The sequence below is a fragment of the Polypterus senegalus genome, chromosome 2 (assembly GCF_016835505.1).
Source record: "Polypterus senegalus isolate Bchr_013 chromosome 2, ASM1683550v1, whole genome shotgun sequence".
Taxonomy (NCBI): domain Eukaryota; kingdom Metazoa; phylum Chordata; class Cladistia; order Polypteriformes; family Polypteridae; genus Polypterus; species Polypterus senegalus.
Genome location: NC_053155.1, coordinates 74,485,783 through 74,510,478, shown reverse-complemented (window position 1 = coordinate 74,510,478; position 24,696 = coordinate 74,485,783). Strand labels below are relative to the sequence as shown.

The following is a 24,696-nucleotide window of genomic DNA, read 5'->3' as shown; positions in this document are numbered from 1 at the left end:
CAGCTCCTCCTTGTGATCCAGGCCCAGCTCCTCGATGTCCTCATTGTCCACTTCAAGACCCATGCTCTTGCCCATGGACACAATCTCATCCACAACAGGAGGCTCAAAGCTTTGTAAATCCTGTTCAGGAATGCATTCAGGCCAAAGTTTCTTCCAGGCCGAGTTCAAGGTCCGGTATGTGACGTCTTCCCAGGCTTTATCGATGAGGTTGATGCAATGAACGATATTAAAATGGCTCTTCCAGAACTCTTTCAGGGTCAAAGACGTCTCCTTGGTCACACTGAAACACCTGGCGAATAGTCCTTTGGTGTACAGCTTCTTAAAATTTGAAATAACCTGCTGGTACATGGGCTGCAGAAGAGGAGTCGTGTTGGGGGGGGGAAGGAACACAACCTTAATAAAGTCGTACTCCTTGAACATATCGTCAACCAAATTTGGAGGGTGTGCCGATGCATTGTCCATTAGAAGAAGGCATTTTTCAGGCAGATTATTCTCTTCAAGATATCACTTCACGGAGGGAGTAAAAGCCTCATGCAACTATTCCAAAAACAAGATCCTTGTGACCCAACCCTTTATGTTTGCCTTCCACATCACGGGCAGTCTGGCTTTGTTTACATTGTGCTGCTTGAAAGCACGAGGGTTCTCAAATAGGTAAACGACTAAAGGCTTGATTTTTACATCACCACTAGCATTAGCACAAACGGTTAACCTCTTGGTTTATGGCCTGGCATAGCTTTCTCTTCCTGGGTAATGTAGGTCCTCTTCGGCATCCTCTTCCAGAACAATCTGGTCTCATCGCAGATGAACACTTGTTGCGGGATGTAGCCTTTGTCCTCCACAAATTTGTGAAATTTTTCACAAATTCTTTCGCTGCTTCAGCGTTGAAACTAGCAGCCTCTCCATGCCTTACCACACTATGAATGCCACTTCTGTTGTAAAACTTTTCAAACCATCCTCTACTGGCTTTAAATTCCTCACCCACTTTCGCCACTCATAGAAGTATAGTTTTGCAGCAAATTGCCATGAATCTTCCTGGCTTTTTCGCATAACAGTGTCTCGCTTACGCTATCCCCTGCAAGTTGCTTCTCGTTCAGCCACACTAGCAACAGTTTTTCCACCTCTTCCAGCACTTGAGGCCTCTGCCTGGTTAACACTGTAACTCCTTTTGCAACATCAGCTGCTTTAATGGCCTCTTTCTGCTTTAAAATAGTCAAAATCATAGATTTTGACTTCTTGTACTCGACGGCAAGATTAGTATTATGAACGCCACGCTCATACTTTTCAATTATTTCTTTCTTTAATTCGATTTCAATTTTCTTCTAACCTTTCTTCTCACCAACACTACCACTCTTCACTTGCTTAGAGGCCATGGTAAACTGCAAAATTAATGCACGCATGCCTAACCAAGAACAATGTACAGGGAGAGACTGAACACATGCGGAGATCATCGACGCATATGAACTGGAAGGGAAATGAAATACAGCACAAAGAGTTCACAGCAAAAACACGCACGTCTGACCGAGAACAATGTACAACACGTGCGGAAATTATTGGCGCGTACAAACCGGAAGGGAAACTGGCTTGTTCGTCAACCGAGTGTGTGGTCGTGAACAGATGCAAAATTTTGGTGAACTTTTTGGTCGTAACCCGATTTGTACGTGTTTCGAGACGTTCGTGACCCGTGGTTCCACTATACCTGTGGACGCATGGAGGTGTTTAGGAGAGATGGCAGTGGAGTTTTTAACCAGATTATTTAATGGACTCTTGGAAAGTGAGAGGATGCCGGAGGAGTGGAGAAGAAGTGTACTGGTGCCGATATTTAAGAATAAGGGGGATGTGCAGGACTGCAGTAACTACAGGGGAATAAAATTGATGAGCCACAGCATGAATTTATGGGAAAGAGTAGTGGAAGTTAGGTTAAAAAGTTAGGTGATGATTAGTGAGCAGCAGTATGGTTTCATGCCAAGAAAGAGCACCACATATGCAATGTTTGCTCTGAGGATGTTGATGGAGAAGTATAGAGAAGGCGAGAAGGAGCTGCATTACGTCTTTGTGGACCTGGAATAAGCATATGACAGGGTGCCTCGAGAGGAGTTGTGGTACTGTATAAGGAAGTTGGGAGACATATGCAAGAGTTGTATAGGATATGTACGAAGGAAGTGTGACCGTGGTGAGTGACAGATGCATTCAAGGTGGAGGTGGGATTACATCAGGGGTCGGCTCTGAGCCCTTTCTTATTTGCAATGGTGATGGACAGGCTGACAGACAAGATTTGACAGGAGTCCCCGTGTTCTATGATGTTTGCTGATGACACTGATCTGCAGCGATAGTAGGGAGCAGGCTGAGGAGACCCTGAAGAGGTGGAGATATGCTCTAGAGAGGAGAGGAATGAAAGTCAGTAGGAACAAGACAGAATACTTTAAGAAATTAAAGTCGATCGCTGAGCGGGTGGTGGAAACTTAAAGCGACGGTGATTCAGCTGAACACGGAAAGCGCCGAAGCACCTTTAAAACGGCAAAGATGACTTCAACATTTAATGTAAGTTCTATCTGCTCTCTGCCCATCGAGGGCACGTTTATATGTTGTGTGTCCTGCAGTATGTACAGCTCAGGTTTTCCGGCCGACAGTGCAGATAGCTTCACCTGCCAAAAATGTTTAGTTAATTTAGAGTTGGTCGGGAAAATACGCGAATTGGAGGACCGCGTTAGGAATCTGATAGCGATTAGGCAAACCGAAAATTGGATCGACTCGGTTTGTTTAGACAATTCGGCTACATCTGATTCGGCTTCAGTCTCTCCAGGTCCCACTGTAGTCAGTGCGAGGCCGAAATCAGCAGCACCAATTCAGCCACAGGGCGAGTGGGTAACAGTAAGACGGGGGTCTAAGAATCCAAAATTTAGTCCCCCAGCACCCAGGTCACCAATTCGGACCCAGAACAGGTTCTCAGCTCTCCGCAGCGCGCCTGTGGAAACTGAGAATAATAAAGTGCTCATAATTGGCGATTCCATAGTGCGGAATGTTAGAATTCCAAACTATGTTAAACCAGCAGTTAATGTTAAGTGCCTTGCAGGGGCCAAGATTTCTGGCATAAAGGCCGCATTGGACCGTGTTGCCGACGATGAAGTATCTACCTTATTGCTGCATGTCGGCACTAATGATATTTATTTACAGCAATCTGAGGTATTAAAGCGAACTTCATCTCTCTATGCACCAAAGCTAAAACAAAATGTCGGAATTTAATTGTATCTGGTCCCTTACCAAGATTATATAGAGGGATGTGATTTATAGCAGATTGCATTCCTTTCACTGCTGGCTAGAAACCTGGTGTGCAAATAAAAGCATAGCATTTGTGAACAATTGGGATGATTTTTGGGAAAGGCCTGGATTTTTCAGAAGAGATGGTCTTCATCCTAACTGGAGGGATCTTATGTATTATCCCAAAATATGGCAGCAAAACTGCCTGGTTGACTGATTAGAGCACCATCCAGGCCGCAGTCATGTGATCTTAAATCACAGGCTGTTCTTTATCCCACCTGTTATTTTCCTGAAGCTGTTACCCATAATCCCTGTTGTGGGGCATCCAGTAAATTTAGTCTTGATACAAACCATAAATTAATTGATAACCAAAAATAAGGTGTATAATTAGACCAAGGGATAAAACCAGACACTCCACCAGGGGCATCTGTAATAGAAATTTAATTCAAATTAAAACAAAAATATATCAGCAGTTCAGAAAGAACCATGCAGTTTTAAATGCTGTTTATTGAACATTCGCTCTCTTGGCACTAAAGCTGTTTTGGTAAATGATATAATATTAAGTACAAAATCTGATCTGTGTCTTCTTACTGAAACCTGGCTTAGTAAATGTGACACTGTTCCCTAGCTGAGGCGTCACCAGATGGATACTGTTCCTTCATAAGTCTAGAGATTCTGGTCGAGGAGGAGGCCTTGGAATAATTCATTGTAACAAAATGCAAATCACTCCTAAAAATTTAGGCAACTTTACATCCTTTGAGGCATTCATTTTAAATATTAAAACAGATTCCAACACAATTATAGTGCTAGTCTACAGACCACCAGGGCCATATTCATTGTTCATGACTGAATTTAGCAACCTTCTGTCTGATTTGGCTATAAATTATGATCACGTAGTTCTGATGGGGATTTTAATGTACACATTGATGTGGAAACTGACACTTTTAGCAAATGTTTTACTTATTTGTTAAATTCAGTAGGATTTTGTCAGATTGTCAAAGGTCCAACTCATAATCATAACCATACATTAGATTTAATTATAACTTACAAAGTTGAAATTCAAAATTTAAATATTACTCCATTAAATGTAGTTATTTCCGATCACTTCTTAATTACGTTTGATTTAGTTCTGCCCATGCCAGCACTTGCATATTAAAACAAAGACAGTGCGACATCTAGATTGTAATTCTGCTTCAAAATTTATAGATACCTTGAGTAAGTCGAGTGTAATTGTGGAAAACCATTTAGATCAGTTAACATCAAATGTAAACGTGGAAAACAATTTAGATCAGCTAATATCACATTATAATGTGACCTTGAGAGATGCTCTGGACACAGTGGCTCCCCTAAAACAAAAGTGATCAAAGCACATAGAAACTCTCCCTGGTTTAATGAAAATACTCGAGCTCTTAAATTAGAGTGTCGAAAACTGGAGCGCAGATGGAGAACAACAAAGCTACATGTCTTTCAAATTGCATGGACAGAGAGTGTAATAAATATAAAAAGCCCTCTTTAAAGCTCGCTCAGAATACTATTCTACATTAATAGATAGCAATAATAAAAATCCTAGGGTACTTTTTAGAGCAGTGGCTAAATTAACAAATGGGAATTCAGATCAACAGTGCAAAATACCAACAGATATTAGCAGTACAGACTTTATGAACTTCTTCAATGAGAAAATTAAAAATATAAGATCCCAGATCTCAGCATCACAGTACAAACCAAATACTAGCTTAGCAGACCCTGTCACATTGCATTCAGCACTTTAATAATTTTAATCCTGTAACTGAGCAGGAAGTCTTAACTTTAATTACTAAAATGAAGCCCACTACTTGTTCCCTAGATCCAGTGCCAACAAAACTAGTAAAAGTGCAATGGATGTTCTTGCAGCCCTATTCTAACATTATCAATAGTTCATTACTGCATGGCACAGTACCTGATGCACTAAAAGTGTCAGTCATTAAACCTTTACTTAAAAAGTCAGACCTAGACCCACACATACTAAATAACTATAGGCCTATTTCAAATTTACCATTTCTCTCTAAAATACTAGAAAAGTAGTCGCCAGTCAGCTTCAGTCACACCTTAGCATTACAATTTATTTGAGAAATTCCAGTCTGGCTTTCGCACTGGTCATAGTACAGAAACGGCACTAACACGGGTTGTAAATGACATTCTGATATCCTCTGATGAAGGAAATTCCACTGTAATTATGTTGTTGGACTTAAGTGCAGCATTTGACACCATTGACCATTCTATTTTACTGCACAGGCTAGAAAACGATGTTGGGCTTACAGGCCCGTGCTCGCTTGGTTCAGTTCTTATTTATCAAATCGATTCCAGTATGTACAGAAATGTGCAGACAGTACTCCATCATTATACACAGAAGTTCAATATGGTGTCCGCAGGGCTCAGTACTGGGACCTTTACTGTTTTCACTTTACATGCTTCCACTGGGATCTCTCATTAGGAAACATAATGTTAATTTTCACTGTATGCAGATGACACCCAGTTATACCTTTCATTTAAATCAAATGAAGTTTCTCCGATGTTGTCTTTAATTAGTTGTGTTAGTGAATTAAAGGAATGGATGAATGAGAACTACTTGTCTTTAAATACAGATAAAACAGAGATGTTAATTGTTGGAGGGAATGACGCTGATCACAGCAATATTTTGTCGTCATTTAACTCAGTTGGAATCCCAATTAATTTTACTGAATCAGCCCGCAATCTAGGAGTTATCTTTGACTCTAGCATGTCATTTAAAGCATATTACAAAGTCGTCCAAAACATGTTTTTCCATCTTAAAAATGTTAGGAAATTAAGGCGCTTTCTAAATAAACAGGATTGTGAGAAATTAATTCATGCATTTATCTCTAGTAGGATTGACTACTGCAATGCGGTGTTCACTGGCTGTTCAAACTGTTCTCTATACAGCCTCCAGTTAATCCAAAATGCGCTGCAAGAATTATTACAAGAACAAGAAAATATGAACACATAACCCCAGTTCTTAAATCTTTACACTGGCTCCCAGTTAAGTTTAGGGCAGATTTCAAAATCCTCCTTTTAACATATAAAGCATTAAATGGCCAAGGTCCGCTTACTTGTCTGAACTTATCATGACTTACAAACCTGAGCACATTAAGATCTCAAGATGCCGGTCTGCTTAGGATTCCAAGGATTAATAAAATAACAGTGGGAGGTCGAGCTTTTAGTTACAGGGCCCCTAAACTGTGGAATGGTCTTCCTGCTTCCATAAGAGATGCCCCTTCAGTCTCAGCCTTTAAATCCCGGCTGAAGACTCACTACTTCAGTTTAGCATATCCTGACTAGAGCTGCTGATTAACTGTACATACTGCATCTCTGTTGTTAGTCATTAGCACTATAACATAAGTAACATGATAATTATATTTGAATACTAACCCTCACCTATTCTGTTTCTTTTCTCGGTACCCAAATGTGGCCATTGGTGCCACGCCCACCTGCCAAGTTGTTTGCCTGCCTATGGTAAAGTCATCCCTGATGGAGGATCACAGGAATCATGGGAAAGAGGGGTCCTTTCATCTGAGCAACGTTTCAGCCGTGGCATGGCCAAATGGGGAGGCAGCTAGATGGATGAGGTCTCCAGGACTCTAAAAATATCCAAACCTAATTATGTCATATCATCTACTGTTAAACCGTACTTCTAAAATTTTTATTATGCTGTCTTAAGGAATTGTTCTGTTGTGTATATTGTATTGTATTGACCCCCTACTTTTGACACCCACTGCACGCCCAACCTACCTGGAAAGGGGTCTCTCTTTGAACTGCCTTTCCCGAGGTTTCTTCCATTTTTCCCTACAAGGTTTTTATTGGGAGTTTTTCCTTGTCTTCTCAGAGAGTCAAGGCTGGGGGGCTGTCAAAGGCAGGGCCTGTTAAAGCCCATTGCGGCTTTTCCTGTGTGATTTTGGGCTATACAAAAATAAAAGGTATTGTATTATTGTATTGTATAATACATGTGTGTAAATGAGAGGGAGGTCAGTGGAATGGTGAGGATGCAAGAAGTAGAGTTGGCAAAGGTGGATGCGTTTAAATATTTGAGATCAACAGTATAGAGTACAGTAATCCCTCGCTATATCAAGCGCTTCGACTTTCGCGGCTTCACTCTATCGCTGGATTTTATATGAAAGCATAACTAAATATATAACACGGATTTTTCGCTGCTTCGCGGGTTCTGTGGACAATGTGTCTTTTTACTTCCTGTACATGCTTCCTCAGTTGGTTTGCCCAGTTGATTTCATACAAGGGACGCTATTGGCGGATGACTGAGAAGCTAACCAATCAGAGCACGCAGTTAAGTTCTCCTGACTGAAAAGCTAACCAATCAGAGCACGCAGTTAAGTTCCTGCGTGCTGAATGCAGTGTTAACCAGGAAGTCTCGCCTCGCTAATTCAGCATCAACGTGTTTCTCTGTGTAAAGAGTTGTGCTCTTTTGTGTTTATCTTTGTGCATAGTCAAGCCCTTCATTATGGCTCCAAAATGATCTGCTACTGCTTCAGGGGCCGTGCCCAAGCGCAAACGGAAGATGTTAACGATTGCGAAAAGGTAAACGTTTTGGATTTGTTGAAGGCTACGATTCTTTTTCTTTAAAAAGTAGGAAAGGAATATAAGATCTACGGCCGCAGTGTCCTTTTAACCAGGGTGCAAAACGAGTTGTAAGTGGATGTAATAAGGCAGTAGTCTGGATGGAATCTGCTTTAGGGATTTGCATTGAAGACTGCCAGAAGAAGAACAACGGCAGTGCTACACAATTGCCTGAAGTGGCTCCTTTGGAAGAGGTGTAACGCTCTCCTTTGTTGTGCAGTAAAATTAAACTCATTGTTATCGGACAAGTCATCGTGTCATTGTTGGTGAGTAACCATAATTAATTTTCTACTTACAGTACTTAGTACATGTACGTACGTTTACTGTAAACTATTTTTCTTGCATTGTACGTATTTATTGCTGGTGGCCTGTCTATCGTAATGGCTGTAACATATGTGATATCGGAGACACTCAATATCTTTAAAATAATATTTAGGTTTTACTGTATATAAACAGTGTGTTTATATACATAATTTCAATGAATCTTACCTAATATCTAAGAGAATACAAAGGATTATGCTGTATAACTCTGCGGGGAATATTTATAAACAGTGTGGGAGAGTTTATAAGGGCTTAAAATATATAAAAATAACCATACAAACATATGGTTTCTACTTCGCGGATTTTCACCTATCGCGCGCGGGGGTGGCGCGTCTGGAACGTAACCCCCGCGATCGAGGAGGGATTACTGTAATGGGGATTATGAAAGAGAGGTGAAAAAGAGTGCAGGCAGGGTGGAATGGGTGGACGGTTGGGAGACAAAGTCAGAGAGGCAAGATATATTGGGAGAAGGATGCTAAGGTTAGAGCTGCCAGGCAAGAGAAAAAGAGAAAGGCCTAAGAGAAGTTTAATGGATGTGGTGAGAGAGGACATGCAGGTGATAGGTATAACAGAACAAGAGGCAAAGGACAGAAAAATATGGAAGATGATCCGCTGTGGCGACCCTTAACGGGAGCAGCCGAAAGAAGAAGACGACAAAGTGAAAACAGTTTACTGTTTTATGCTAGATGGTGATTCATCCAACTATAGTACATCATGAGAAATACTGTATATTCTGTCTATGCAAACAATTAATGTAAAAATTATTTGACTACGTACAAAATATGTACAGAAAAAGTACATTCGTACAAAGCAGGACTAAAATAAAGTGCTGCCTTTTCTTACAAACGTTTATATGATTGCTTTTTGCTTTATTTTATTTCATGTGAGTATTGCACTTATGTCTATTTGTTTTGTTTTCTGGTCATGTTAGCAGAAAGTTCTTAAGAGCTGACTATTTTTTGTTTGATAGAGGCAGACTTCGATGGCACATTGTGATAAAACATTCAATCATATGAGGCCACATTATAAGAATCAGAATGGTACCAAACTAGAGACTAATACATGAATTTGCATTTTTCATAATATTAAACTACATGGCTACACACAAAGTTTTTAGTTTTCTTCATTATTTACTCTATTACAGCAGGCAGAAGGCCAATTAATGTATTTGGCTGGAGTTGGATTATGAATATATGATCCTCCAGATCATAGCTGTCACGTGGAATGTCAAAAACCACAAAAGGGCACAAAGTTACAATAAACCTTTTATGCAATTATGGCTAGAAATGGAGACTAGACTTGCATTGGTTAGGCAGTGTGGTGCACTGGTTCAAGCAATAATGTTTAAACCAGAACACAAATGTATTCAAACAAGTACAGATAGTGGATAAGCACAATAAAAATAAAGGATCAAGCACAAATGCATTAAAAGAGTACAAAAGATTGCATTTATGAATTGTAGAAACAAGAGTAAAAATACTAAGCAAAAATCACTTTTAAACAAAGTGTAATCAATATGAACATTTATAATAATTGCAACATTGTTAGAAGTTGAACACTGACAATATTAATAAAAGGAATGGCAGTGATTTACAAAATATATGAATTTATATTAAACGGAAATGTAATATACATGTAATTCATAGTTGCCACGTTAAACACAAATTTCAACTAATGTCAATAATGACTTACTGAATTAGATTTATAATGTATATTAAACTTATAAAAACAATTGTTTGAAACCAAGATATTACTTTTGGGAGTGGACTTTTTTTTTTTTTAACTTACCAATTTTGAAATAAAAACTGAGCCATCTTTAATTGCATGCTGATGATATTCCAGGATTCTTGTTAAAGTCATTGGATAAAAATGAACTTCAATGGGCAATACATTCCTTGGATCAACTGGCTGCTCCTAAAGATTTTTTGGAAGAATGTTAAATGATTATAACTGAAAAACTATAAAAGTAATTTTTTCAATAAACTAACAACTATTAAGAGTATACAGTTAAAAACTCTATTTTCATGAGTTTATTACTTGAAGGTGGGGCAGCACAGTAGTGCAGTGGTAGTGCTGCTGCCTCGCAGTTAGGAGATCCGGGTTCGCTTCCCGGGTCCTCCATGCGTGGAGTTTGCATGTTCTCCCCATGTCTGCGTGGGTTTCCTCCGGGTACTCCGGTTTCCTCCCACAGTCCAACAACATGCAGGTTAGGTGCACTGGCGATTCTAAATTGTTCCTATTGTGTGCTTGGTGTGTGTGTGTCCTGCAATGGGTTTGTTTCCTGCCTTGTGCCCTGTGTTGGCTGGGATTGGCTCCAGCAGACCCCCGTGACCCTGTAGTTAGGATATAGGGATAATGGATGGATATTATTTGAAGGTAGTATTTAAATTGAATTTTAAATGAATACACCAACTATTATGCTATCTCAAATTCCCTCTTGACAATTTCTTAAAAGCAAACCCAAGGTAAATGGACTCTCTAAGATCATAGGAAATTTTTTCTCTTTCACTAGAAAACAATGACTAAAATATAACAGAAGTGAGATGTCATAAAAATGTTATAATCAAAATAAATGGACAAATAAAAGACAAATTAAAAAATATAAAAACAACATTTCAGCAACATCATAATTTTGAATTATAACCTACTTACTTGTACTCCAAATATCGTGTTTACTTTGTGAACACTTTCAGCTGTCAGAAATAAAGTTTTTTTAGTCTGCAAAAGCAACACCCTAATTTCTCATATGCTTGCACATTTTATTTAATTTAGAAAGCAATGTGACTCAGCAGTGATGGAAACTACTATACTAACTGAAACAGCCTCTGAAAATTGTAATTATATTCACTGTGTTATTCAAGGAATAAAAGGTGGTAGCTTTTAATTGTTCCAAGCCAGTAGAAATGAATAGACAGAAGCCTTGAAAGTTTTGCTTATTTTGAATATTGAGCTGTTAATATATATTAAAATAGTACTTGTATTAAACTACCATTCATCAAATAATTTTCAGATTTATAGTCAGTCATAATAATTAATTATGACAAGATCCAGGTAGTGGGAGATTCCTGGGATTTTAATCAGCTTGTTACCCAGTCAATATACAAAAAGAATGTCATAGATTAGATTTCAATACACTTCTCTGTTCTCTCTGATCTAACAGGAAGAAAACAAAGTCAGGTGGGCAATTTTAATGTTAATCTGAAGGTAATAGCTGACAGAGCAACTCCAAAAAAAATTAAAATCAATAACTACTGCAGTTTGTTGAATACGGCAGTCAATAAACTAAAAAAAACTGCATGCAAAGCTGAGTGAAAATGGTTAAAAATGTAATGAACAGTACAACTGTAAATGTTGAGGACTCAAAAGGCTAAACACAATACAGAGTTCCTGTCTGATAAAGTTTTTATTTCTTTAAAATGTAAGGTGAAGTAATTGTAAATACAAAACTACAATTCCAATCTACTGACCGTCCACTGAACCCACATCCATATGTGGATAGACAACGAATCTGTGCTGAAGTGCCTTATATTTAATGTACTAAACTATCGCCTTTAGCAAAATGAATTTACTATAACTTAACAGAATAATCTCTTAACTGAAACCATTCACTTGTATGCTCAATTCAATCCCTATAGTCTTTTATAGAGAAGTCTCTTTATACTAGATATATTGTAACTAACTGCAATAAACATTGGCATTTTTTGAAATTATTTAAAATGTGCAGTACTGAAATTTCTGCTGAGGAAACACAACCTTCTCAGTTCTATTTGGATAATTTTTGACTTCTCACTAATGTACTGTTTTTAAGCACACTTCTATAAAATGTGATTTTTAAAAGTAAATTAAATACTTGAACAAAAATTATATTCCTGTAAAATACTGGTTAGGTATGAGATGTGATCACAGCACAGAAATGGCTCCCATCAAAGTAATTAATGGTTTATTAGTTTTTGTTCTCTTAAACTTGAGCACTGCATGTGGAACACAGCATTCTCGTAAATTGCCCTAGACAGTAGGTTTGCCTTTCTGGTAGGGTTTTCAAACAGGATTCAATCATATAAAAATTGAGAAAATTCTTTGTATTTCTTGGTGATTCTAAGTCAGACACATGACATTACACATGTATGGTGTGCCTTCAGAATCGACTTTAGGTATTTTTATTATTCTTACTGTACATGCTCCCATTTGGCTAGACCATCTTTGAACATAAGACAAAGTACCATAGTTATGCAGAAAACACAAATCTTTAGCACCAGATGATGCCAAGACTCTCATCCCCTGATTAATTGTTTTACTAGCATTTTAGAATGGATGCTCAATAATTTCCTTAAGCTAAAAAAGGAAAAAAAAAAAAAAAAACCTAAAGTTACTAGCTCTCGTGATAAAAAAGTAAAGCTCTTGAGGGAAAACAATCATCTGATTTTGCATGTCATATAAGAGGGTGGTGGGTGTAACAGAACAAGATGCAGAGGACAGGAAGATATAGAAAAAGATGATCCATTGTGGTAACCCCTAATGGGAGCAGCCGAAAGAAGAAGATAAGCATAATGGAATTTAAGTGTCATCATTGTTTCAAAAGAATATATTAAACATAATCCTAGGACTATTTTTTTTTTAATGTAAGAAATAGTATCCCTTTCATACTATTGTGTTTGTTTTTGCTTGAGAAGACTATTGTATTGCACTATATCAAGATTACTAAGAAATCACAGACATCAACAGCAGCTTGTTTAACAGACAGAAGCAAGAATCTTAACGAATAAGACAAAAAATCTCTTTCAGTAGCATCTTTACATTGGCTGTAAATTTCTTTTAGGGTTGATTTTAAAATACTGTTATTTGTTGCATACTATTTAAAGAAATAAACAACTGAGGGCCTGAAAAGCATCTGATTCTTAAACTACAGACCCTGACATAATTTTTTCTCTTGTGAAGTTGTGCATTTGGGCCCTCAGCTTCTGTTTCTATCCAGATTAGGTCCAGTTTTCTTCCTTCTTTTCAACACATCAGCGGACACTTTTGAATAAAATCTTTAGTTTCTAGTAAAATCCATTGTGTGGAATAACACTTATTTTACATAACAACAACAGACTGATGTCTTTGAGAAGCGGTTTCCTTTTGGTCATTTTTGAACACAGAATTGAACTTTAGGAATGTCAGTACATTGTAACTCAATGGAAGACAATTTACTTGCTTCATTAGACAGAACAGGTTTTAGCTGTTTTTAGCTTTTGCAAAGGTTTCTCTAGTAATCAGTTAGCACTTAAACATGATTAATTAAGGATGAGCTGAAGGAGATTAACATCATCCTGAGATTTTAGTTGAATTCTTGATATTTTGATAACTAAGATAAAATTTGGTAGAAAATTATGGTATAAAACAACAGGCGTACTTTAATTAAACAACTAAACCATAATATACATTACCATTATCTCCACATCAACATATCTGTTCCGAAGCAATTCAGTTAATAGTTCAATTGCATCAGTGTGCCAAGTATTTCCAATCTGTTGATGACAATGAATAACACATTTAATTATCTACAAGGAAATGGCTTAAGAAATAAGCTGTAAATAAGTTTAACACTAGAATTACCAAAGCCTATGAAAAAACTTGTAAATCCGTCCCAGCTTAAATCCCTTCGCACCTCTCCGTTAGCGTCTTTTGTCTTGTAAATGTGTCGATAAGCAGCAAGCAGCCTATCACATCTCCCAAACGCCGCACAAAGTTTTCTAAGCTTAAGTCTATTTACCTGCGTGTCAGTTGCTTAAGAGTTGTATAGAGTAAATATATATTATAAGTTGTATGTATGCGGAGCTCAGCTCGGAGCGAAATGAGGTGAATGGGAGGGGAGATGAGGACGTGACTCCCCCACCTGCCTTAACTCTCAATCCCTCCACAAACACAGTCTCTCGGATCTCAACTCTCTTTTATATAAATCAGTAAAGGAGAGAGGACTAAACACTAAGGAAAAAGAACGGCAAGACCGCATCAGCTGCGGAGCTCAGCTCGGAGCGAAATGAAGTGAATGAAATGACGTGAATGGGAGGGAAGATGATGATGTGACTCTCCCACCCGCCTTAACTCTTCATCCCTCCACAAACACAGTCTCTTGGCCAGCCTATGTGTCTATGAACTTAATTTAAAGTTAAGCTTTACACCTTGATTTCCTATTCGTTTGCATAAGCACAGTCCTTCACCAGCAATTTTAACTCCGTTACAGCAATTTTAACTCCGGTACAAAGTGAACAAAAGTCTTGTTTATACCCTGCGTCTTCTCATTAAACTTGTATCTCGCAAATACCGTATTCGCCTTAGGCATGACCAACGCCAGCGTGTCTATGAACTTAATTTAAACTTAAGCTTTACACCATGCTTTCCTACTGATATGTCCTCAAAGGCTTGTTCAGCTTCATAGGGTTGTTCCTCTCTTACTACATCAATAAACAGCTCGTCATCGTCTTTACCTGAGACATCACACACTGCATGCACGGGTTTACCTTTCCCAGTTCTGCAAACTACAGCGAATTGGTTCAACTTACCACATTTTTTACACCGTCTTCCTTTAGCTGGACATTGACTTTTTCCATGGTGTGCTTTGTTTCCGCAGTAGCTGCACTTATGAATATGCTGGTATGCGTCACTTGCTTCAGTTTTTTTGCTGCCTTCTCAATTGTGTAATGCGTTTTTTGTTCAGCGCTCTTTGGAGCTCTTCCTTGTTCTCTGCGTACCGCGTTCACAGTCAGTTCACGTGAGCCGCTCGGAGTACATACATTGAAGTTTGTGCTATCTTGTGCGATCTTGCGATGTCCACAGCTTTATTTGATGTTAACTAAGACCCGGCACTTAAAAGTTTCTCTCGCACTTTCGCTGAGTTTGTGCCAAACACTAGTCTATCCCTGACTATGTCATCTTCGTTTTGGATTGCTGCCGACGGATGGCCTTATATGGACAGGCACTCAATTACGTAGGAGGCGTGACGACGAGGGATGCAACTCCGCCTCACACGGCGGCCGAGCTGTAGGCTATGGCTGTATATATGTACAAAAGTAGGTTCCAGTTATGACCATTACGCGTAGAATTTCGAAACGAAACCTGCCTAACTTTTGTAAGTAAGCTGTAAGGAATGAGCCTGCCAAATTTCAGCCTTCTACCTACATGGGAAGTTGGAGAATTAGTGATGAGTCAGTGAGTCAGTCAGTGAGGGCTTTGCCTTTTATTAGTATAGATATGAGCAGCTCACTACTCAAAATGGCAAATATACGAGGAAATCAGGATCGAACCCGGGGACTCTTGATTATAAGTCAGCAGTTTTTACCGCTGTGCCACGGCAGCTGTTGTATCATCCTTGTACCTTTTGTGAAAGTGTTTATTTGATCTTTGGACTTCAGGCTTCACATATTATACAGTTTGTCTACATTTTGTCATTTATTACTAAAATATGAAAAATGTTTCTGTTTTAACAATATGTTTACATAGATTGTTGTAGAAACGGAACACACATGAAATGCACGTTTTCCAAATAACAATCTATTATTCCCTATACATCTATAGGTACCTGACTCCGAGATAATCAAGGCATAAGCTGGGAGAACTCTGTGCCCATTCTGTGACGGTGGGTGGATGGAATAGTAGGCTGCTTGCTGCTTGTCTTGATTGGCATATTTACAAGACTAAAGAAACTGACGGAGAGGTGCAAAGAGATTTAAGGTGAGGTGGATTGAAGAGTTTTTTTTCATAGGCTTCAGTAATTCTAGTGTTAACCAAAGCCATATAGTTTGGGAGAAAAAAAAAATTACATTTTTATCATTGCAGTGCTAATTACAAGATTGGAGAATGCATAATAAAAAAAGTATTTTTAAATTGCAAATTTAAAAATTGTAAATTAACATATTTTTACACTTAAACAGCAATATTGCTTATTTTTTGCCAATTGAATTATGATTTCAACTTTAACTTAAGGAAAACAAGAGAATTATAATATATTGGAAAAAACAAATGAAATCATAAAACTTCATATATGGCAAAACACAAAACAAATTGAGGCCCAAGTATCAGGATAATATTGTATTACTAGCAACTTGGCGCGCTTCTACGCTTCGCGTTGGATGACCACAGTTGAAGGACTCCCTGTTTAAACGCGGCTGCCAGTCGTGAACTGGGTCCTTCATCGCACCACATTTATGTCTGTGAGTGGTGAGTGTCAGTTTGAGAGCGTTCACTCGGAGTTTCTTGCGAGACCGTACGTTTCTGTATATTACGGTTGTTTTGCAATTGTAAGGACCTGTCGTCGGGTGTCTCATTGGCACGCTTTTGCCTCTTTCTTTGCCGATCACGGCGTAATGTGTCCTCTCTCTCTGTAGGAGTTTGTTACCTTTCGTTGTGCGGCAGAAACGCGTCGTTGAGCTAATCTGTGTGAATGCTGAGTGTCCGTTTTTTGCGAGCGACTGTCACGCCTTTGCCTCTTTGCTTCGTGATCACGCTGTAATGTGTCCTCTCTCGCAGGTTTAGTTGCGTTTCGTTTCAGGATTGTTCCGTAAAGTCTCCTCCGTACAAGTGCACATGGGAAGCTGAAGACGGAAAGGCATAGTGGGCACAGTGAAACACACGAATTGGTGAACAGGGGAACCATCCGACTCAGACTCGGGGCTCGAAATACTCAAGTGCACATGTTATTTAAAATTTAATTTTTTTTTGTTGTTATGAACTTCCCCAAAAGAGTTGATCCCTGTAACTAGTTAATAGTATATGAACAATTTAATCTGTTGTAGTACTGGCGTTAATTAGCGTCACACCTCATAAACTGCATACACCACGTATTTGGCTGTAACGCCAGAAGCGCGGTGGACGCTGTAAGTGTAGGTTGTGGTTTCTGTTTCTTTCGTGATTTTTTTATTTCATTTTATTGATTATTTAATAGGCAGAGGGGAGAAGACGTTAATGTGACGCTCTGTCTATTTCTTTACTTTTGTTTTGAAAAGATTTTCGGAAACAGGAAAAATAAAAGCAAAGGGGAAAGAACGGAGGGGGGTAAGCAGGAATTCTGAGAGGGGACGGACTGGGGCTTTTCTACGGGGCAGCTATACAGCCAAAAGGAAACGCAGACCCGGACACTGCGCTGGGCTTTTATTATATAGATGTTGTCCTTTGCAAATCAACAGAAAACAGCAACCACTGGAAGTTGTTTGATTTTTTTTAACCTATTTATCATCATTCTAAAAGTGAAAAATGTTTTTGCTTGACTGGTTTTAGTTTTGACAACAAAAGATGAATGGTATGTTATTAATCTGACATTTAAAGTACTAAAAAAAGAAAAAGACCGTTACATTTACTTACTGGTTTGACCCCATAAAGCTGACATGGAATACAAAGCTGTGGCACATCTTCAAAAAGAACTGTAGAAAAAATATGGCATGCTGGAACCTTTTCTATGAGTCCTTGGTCTATGTGCTGTACCTAATTAAGACATAAATGGATAACCATTAATGGTCGTAATCTGGAAAAATCAGAAGTATTTAAAATGAGAATACATCACCATTTTATGAAAATTACCCAAAATGTTTATGACATTATGTTCTTCAAGACGAGCATGTTTGTTTTACTGTATACCATTTGCCACTGATTGTCTTAAGTATAGTACATGTGGCCTTGTCTTAAGTGAGATACTGTATGTTTTAAGAACCATGTACAGTTGAAAAATACAAATAGTGAAATTTCACCTTACACCTACAATGCCTCAAAACTATAGTGAACTTAGATTAGCTTGCAACCCAAAAAAATGTACCAAGCAGTTATATGGGAATAATGTATTTTTTCCTTTTTAACAATATTTTCATCTTGATTTTCATTCTACTTTTCTAGGTGTTCCAATTGTTTAATTAATCCATTATTTACTAATTAGTGGGTCTGATGCTAAAGTAGTTGCAGCCTTTGATTATTCCGTATTGTTTGCCTGGGTGTCCGCTCTGCTCGTTTTTAACTGACATTAATAAGATACAACGAAGGGATAAAACTGCTCAGAGAAAGGGCAAAATATAATGAAATCAACAAAAGAGAGTTAAGCATTCAAATCTACAGCAAAAGCAGAAATATTTCTAAATGTCTTATACATGTAAAAATCATGCTGCTGTGCTTTTCTGGATGTAGAATAAAAGAAAAACACCAGCTAATTAAATGAAATCAGTGCTATCAGGTGTTGTCACTGATTAGGAATCTGGTTGGAACAAAAACCTGCAGCCACAGTGTGCCCCCAGAACCGAGGTTGGGAAACACTGCCTTAAGGAGTACAAGACGTCCTGTACAACCAGGTGAGAACAGAGGGCAATTTAACAAGACTTAGATGCCCAGGTAAGATCTATACATGATGAGAACAAACGATGGGTGAAGCAGAGGCATATTATGGGAGGAGAACATTTTTTCTGATTATCTCCCTTTTTCATACCTCCAAACCCTACAGCAAGACAGAATGGTTCCTTGTTGCACCATGATATTGTATATATATATATATATATGATATTGTATATATATATATATATATATATATATACACACACATATATATTATATACACACACACACATATATATTATATATATATATATATATATATATATATATATATATATATATATATATATATATATATATATATATATATATATATATATATATATACCCCATATTGACAGACAAAAAAAATTTTTTAGAAATATCACATGGTCCTAAGTATTCAGACCCTTTGCTCAGTATTTAGTAGAAGCACCCTTTTGAGCTAATACAGCCATGAGTCTTCTTGAGAAAGATGCAACAAGTTTTTCACACCTGGATTTGTGGATCCTCTGCCATTCCTCCTTGCAGATCCTCTCCTATTCTGTCAGGTTGGATGGTAAACGTTGGTGGACAGCCATTTTTAGGTCTCTCCAGAGATGCTCAATTGGGTGTAAGTCAGGGCTCTGGCTGGGCCATTCAAGAACAGTCACAGAGTTGTTGTTGTTGTGAACCCACTCCTTCGTTATTTTAGCTGTGTGCTTAGGGTCATTGTCTTGTTGGAAGGTAAACCTTCGGCCCAGTCTGAGGTCCTTAGCACTCTGGAGAAGGTTTTTGTCCAGGATATCCCTGTACTTGGCTGCATTCATCTTTCCCTCGATTGCAACCAGTCGCCCTTGTCCCTGCAGCTGAAAAACACCCCTACAGCATGATGCTGCCACCGCCATGCTTCACTGTGGGGACTGTATTGGAGAAGTGATGAGCAGTGCCTGGTTGTCTCCATACACACCGCTTAGAATTAAGGCCAAAAAGTTCTATCTTGGTCTCATCAGACCAGAGAATCTTATTTCTCACCATCTCAGAGTCCTTCAGGTGTCTTTTAGCAAACTCCATGCGGGCTGTTAGGTGTCTTGCACTGAGGAGAGGCTTCCGACAGGCCACTCTGCCATAAAACCCTGACTGGTGGAGGGCTGCAGTGATGGTTGACTTTCTACAACTTTCTCCCATCTCCTGACTGCATCTCTGGTGATCTTTGGGTTCTTCTTTGCCTCTCTCACCAAGGCTCTTCTCCCCCGGTAGCTCAGCTTGGCCAGACGGCCAGCTCTAGGAAGGGTTCTGGTCGTCCCAAACGTCTTCCATTTAAGGATTATGGAGGCCACTGTGCTCTTGGGAACCTTAAGTACAGCAGAATTTTTTTGTAACCTTGGCCAGATCTGTGCCTTGCCACAATTCTGTCTCTGAGCTCTTCAGGCAGTTCCTTTGACCTCATGATTCTCATTTGCTCTGACATGCATTGTGAGCTGTAAGGTCTTATATAGACAGGTGTGTGGCTTTCCTAATCAAGTCCAATCAGTATAATCAAACACAGCTGGACTCAAATGAAGGTGATCTCAAGGATGATCAGAAGAAATGGAATGCACCTGAGTTAAAAATATGAGTGTCACAGCAAAGGGTGTGAATACTTAGGACCATGTAATATTTCAGTTTTTCTTTTTTAATCAATCTGCAACAATTTCAAAAATTATTTTTTTTGTCTGTCAATATGGGGTGCTGTGTGTACATTAATGAGGAAAAAATTAATTTACATGATTTTAGCAAATGGCTGCAATATAACAAAGAGTGAAAAATTGAAGGGGGTCTGAATACTTTCCGTACCCACTATATATATATATATATATATATATATATATATATATATATATATATATATAATAAATAAAATACAAAATTGATTCATTCACTCACTAACAAAAAACACAATTTCCCATTTTGTTAGAAAGCTAAAACGTGGAAGGATTGTACATTGAGGGTACTATGTATATGCTAAGAAAGCACATTTTAATATATGTAAATATTTAGTGGTAAACCCCACCCCCACACAGAAAAAGCAAAAAGAAAAATAATCTAAAACTAGAAAATTAGTCAATTTGTGTTTCCTTATAATAAATACTAATAAAATAAAATAATACTAATAAAAGGCAAAGCCCTCACTGACTGACTGACTCAATCACTCACTCACTCCCTCACTGACTCATCACTAATTCTCCAAGTTCCCGTGTAGGTAGAAGGATGAAATTTGGCAGGCTCATTCCTTACAGCTTCCTTATAAAAGTTGGGCAGGATTCATTTCGAGATTCTACTCGTAATGGTCATAACTGGAAGCTATTTTTCTCCATTTACTGTAATGGAGTTGAGCTCGAAAGCAGTGGGGGGCGGAGTTTCGTGTGACATCATTACGCCTCCCACATAATCATGTGAACTGACTGTCAACGCAGTGCGTAGAAAACCAGGAAGAGCTCCAAAAAGCGCTGAAGAAAACATGCATTATACAATTGAGAACGCAGCGAAACAATGAGAAGCGAGCGAATGACATATACAACCATATTCATGAGTGCTGCTACTTCGGAAACAAAGCAAGGTGTAAACCTAAAGTTTAAATTAAGTTCATAGACAGGCTGCCGCTGGCGTTTGTCATGCCCACAAGTAATGTGGAATACAAGTTTAACGAGAGGAAGCAGGATATAAACGAGAGCTTTGATCACTTTGTAACTAAGTTAAAATTGCACGTGAAGGGCTGTGCTTATGCAAATTCCGAGAGACTGTGTTTGTGGGGGATTGACAGTTAAGATGGGTGGGGGAGTCACGTCATCATCTCCCCCCCATTCACCTCATTTCGCTCTGAGCTGAGCTCCGCAGCTAACGCACGCAGTGTTACGGAAGCGACTTTGTGACGCTGCCACCAAATACTCACAGAACAATCCACAAGTTAATACACACGCTGTCTCTACAGTTTCTCCACACTGAATCCTCCAGGCACTACTTACAAAAGGTTACATTGACAATTGTGTTACGTTATTTTTAAAATGTTTCCTTTTCTTAGCACAAGCACAGCTGAGAAGCTTCGATGCATGTGCTCCATAACGCGTTAAAAAATCACGGTATTTAATCACACTTTGCAATACAAGCAAAGGGGAACTTATGTCAATGCATGATTTCATGGTACACCGATTACATTGATCAGCGTTTCCCGATTCATTTTACCCTCGCACACCCTTGGTTTGAGAAGAAGTATGAAAAAATATGACATTAACACAGAAAAACAGATCAGCAATTGAAGCTTTATGAATAATCGATTCGCCATCAATAATTGTTTTGGTAAGGCCATACTCAGTGTAATCCTCCTTCCATTTTATCATTTTTCCGCCACTAGCCATGACTAAATGAACGGTAAAAAAGTAAGAGCGAAGCGAGGGTGACTTATTCAGGCAGGCAGGCGACAGCTCAATAGCTCGAATTTGGATATAAGTAGGTTCTATTTAGTCGCCAGAAATATCTTTGTTAGGAATGGAAGTTGAATTTAGTCTTTAAATTTCTATGGTAAAGAAAAAGTTATGCAATGATGACTACATTTAACTATATAAAGTCAAAACTTGATTATATAAAGGCACTGCTGGAATATATAAAGTCAAAACTTGAATATATAAAGTCAGCGCTGGAATATATAAAGTCAAAACTTGAATATATAAAGTCATTCCCAAATATATAAAGTCAAAACCTGAGTATACAGGGAGTGCAGAATTATTAGGCAAGTTGTATTTTTGAGGATTAATTTTAATATGGAACAAACACAGTGCTATCAGTCAATCCAAAATGTTAATAAACCTGAAACCTGAATGTTTCACAACGGAAATGTGAGTGTGAACATCATCAGGGGAATACATATGTGCGCACAATTATTAGGCAACTATTAGTGTGCAGATTTATTATGCAACTAAAGGAAAAATGAAAATTTTCCCATCTCACTTGTTTATTTTCATCTGTTATAGTGAGAATAATAAACAAACACCTCAAAATTTACAAATAAACATCTCTGACATTTAAAAAAATCAATCAATCAATCAATGACCAATATAGCCACCCTTCTTTCCAATAACAGTCATAAGCCTTTCCATTCATGGAGTCTGTCAGTTTCTTGATCTGTTGACGATCAGCTTTTTGTGGAGCAGTGACTACAGCCTCCCAGACACTCTTCAGAGAGGTGTATTGTTTTTCTCCCCGATAAATCTAGCGTTTAAGAAGTGCCCACAAGTTCTCGATAGGGTTTAGGTCAGATGAGGAAGGGGGGCCATGTCATTATTCCTTCATCTTTAAGGCCTTTACTGGCTGGCCACGCAGTGGAGAACTTCGATGCAAGTGATGGAGCATTGGCCTGCATAAAAATCATGGTCTTTTTCCTGTATCACTGTTTGAAGAAAGTGTCTTCGAAAAACTGGCAGTAGGTTTGGGAGTTGATTTTGAGTTCATCGTCAATGCAAAAGGTCCAACTAGCTCATCTTTAAAAATACCAGCTCATACCAGTACCCCACCTCCACGTTGGAGTGGAGCTCTGTGCCCATTACTGATCCACAGGTCCATCCATCTGGTCCATCAAGAGTCACTCTCATCTCATCGGTCCATAAAACCTTTGAATAAAATTGTCTTCAGATATTTCTTGGCCCAGTTTTGACGTTTCAACTTATGTTTCTTGTTCAGTGGTGGTTGGGTTTCAGCCCTCCTTACCTTGGCCATGTCTTTGAGCACTGAACACCTTGTACTTCTGGGCACTCCAGGTAGGTTGCAGCTCTGGAATATGAAAGTACTGGAGGATAATGGGTTCCTGGTAGCTTCACGCTTGATTCTTCTCAAATCTTTGGCAGCTAATTTGCGTCTTTTGTTCTCAACACGTTTCTTGCGACCCTGTTGACTATTTTCAACAAAATGTTTGATGGTTCTGTGATCACACACCAATATCTTAGCAATTCCAAAAGTGCTGCATCCCTCTGAAAGACTTTTTACAATTTTTGACTTTTCAGAGTCAGTTAAATCTCTTTTTTGGCCCATTTTGCCCGAGGAAAACTAGCTGCCTAATAATTCTGCACACCTTGATATAGGGTGTTGATCTCCTTAGGCCACACCCTCCCTCATTACACAAATACACATCATCACCTGACGTGCTTAAATCCAATAAGCATTCAAGTTAATACAGCTTGGAGTTGGAATATACGCATTAAAAATGATGATATGGTCAAAATACTCACTTGCCTAATAATTGTGCACACAGTGTATAAAGACAGCGTTGGAATATTTCGGAATATATAAAGTAAGCGCAAGAATATATAAAGTCAAAACTTAAATATATAAAGTCAGCGTTGCAATATATAAAGTCAGCGCTGGAATATATAAAGTCAAATCTTGAATATATAAAGTCAGCGTCGGAATATAGGCTATAAAGTAAGCGCTGCAATATATAAAGTCAAAACTTCAATATATAAAGTCAGCGTCGGAATATATAAAGTAAGCGCTGGAATATCCATCCATTTCCCAACCCGTTGAATCCGACCACAGGGTCACGGGGTCTGCTGGAGCCAATCCCAGCCAACACTGGGCGCAAGGCAGGAACCAATCCTGGGCAGGGCACATGAATCATTTTCAAAACATTAACCGAACAGTGTTTTTTTTAATTTATTTTTCTGAATACGTTTTTGTTAACTTACTTCAGTTCAGAGTCGTTTCAATCAATATATTTTGACTTTGACTATATATATTCAGGAATGAGTTTATATACTCCGATTTTGACTTTATAAAATCAGGAATGACTTTATAAATTCCGACGCTGACTTTATATATTCAGGTTTTGACTTTATATATTCCAGCGCTGACTTTATATATTCTGTCGGCGACGTTATATATTCCAGCGATGACTTTATATATTCAAGTTTTGACTTTATATATATTCTGACACCGACTTTATATATTCACAAAATCAATTTATTTGCCTGTTTGGCACCCCATAGTATGTGTGTGTGTGTATATATGTACACATGTATGTATGTGTGTGTGTGTGTATATATATATATATATATATATATATATATATATATATATATATATATATGCATGCCAGCAACACTCATGACAATGACAAAACAATTACATTGTCAATCATATTACGTTATTATTAAAATGTTTCCT

General features: G+C 38.3%; 1 protein-coding gene across 1 annotated transcript in view; it reads right to left on the bottom strand.

The window, feature by feature from the left end:
• The window catches only part of rnf17 (ring finger protein 17), a 315,372-nt gene that overhangs the window by 50,335 nt on the left and 240,341 nt on the right, over window positions 1-24,696 (bottom strand). Inside the window, exons 24-26 of the mRNA XM_039746236.1 lie at window positions 17,536-17,655; window positions 13,626-13,706; window positions 9,988-10,113 (exon numbers count right to left, since the gene is read on the bottom strand). Of these exons, the coding sequence (XP_039602170.1) occupies window positions 9,988-10,113; window positions 13,626-13,706; window positions 17,536-17,655 (327 nt within the window). The remainder of the gene's footprint in view (window positions 1-9,987; window positions 10,114-13,625; window positions 13,707-17,535; window positions 17,656-24,696) is intronic.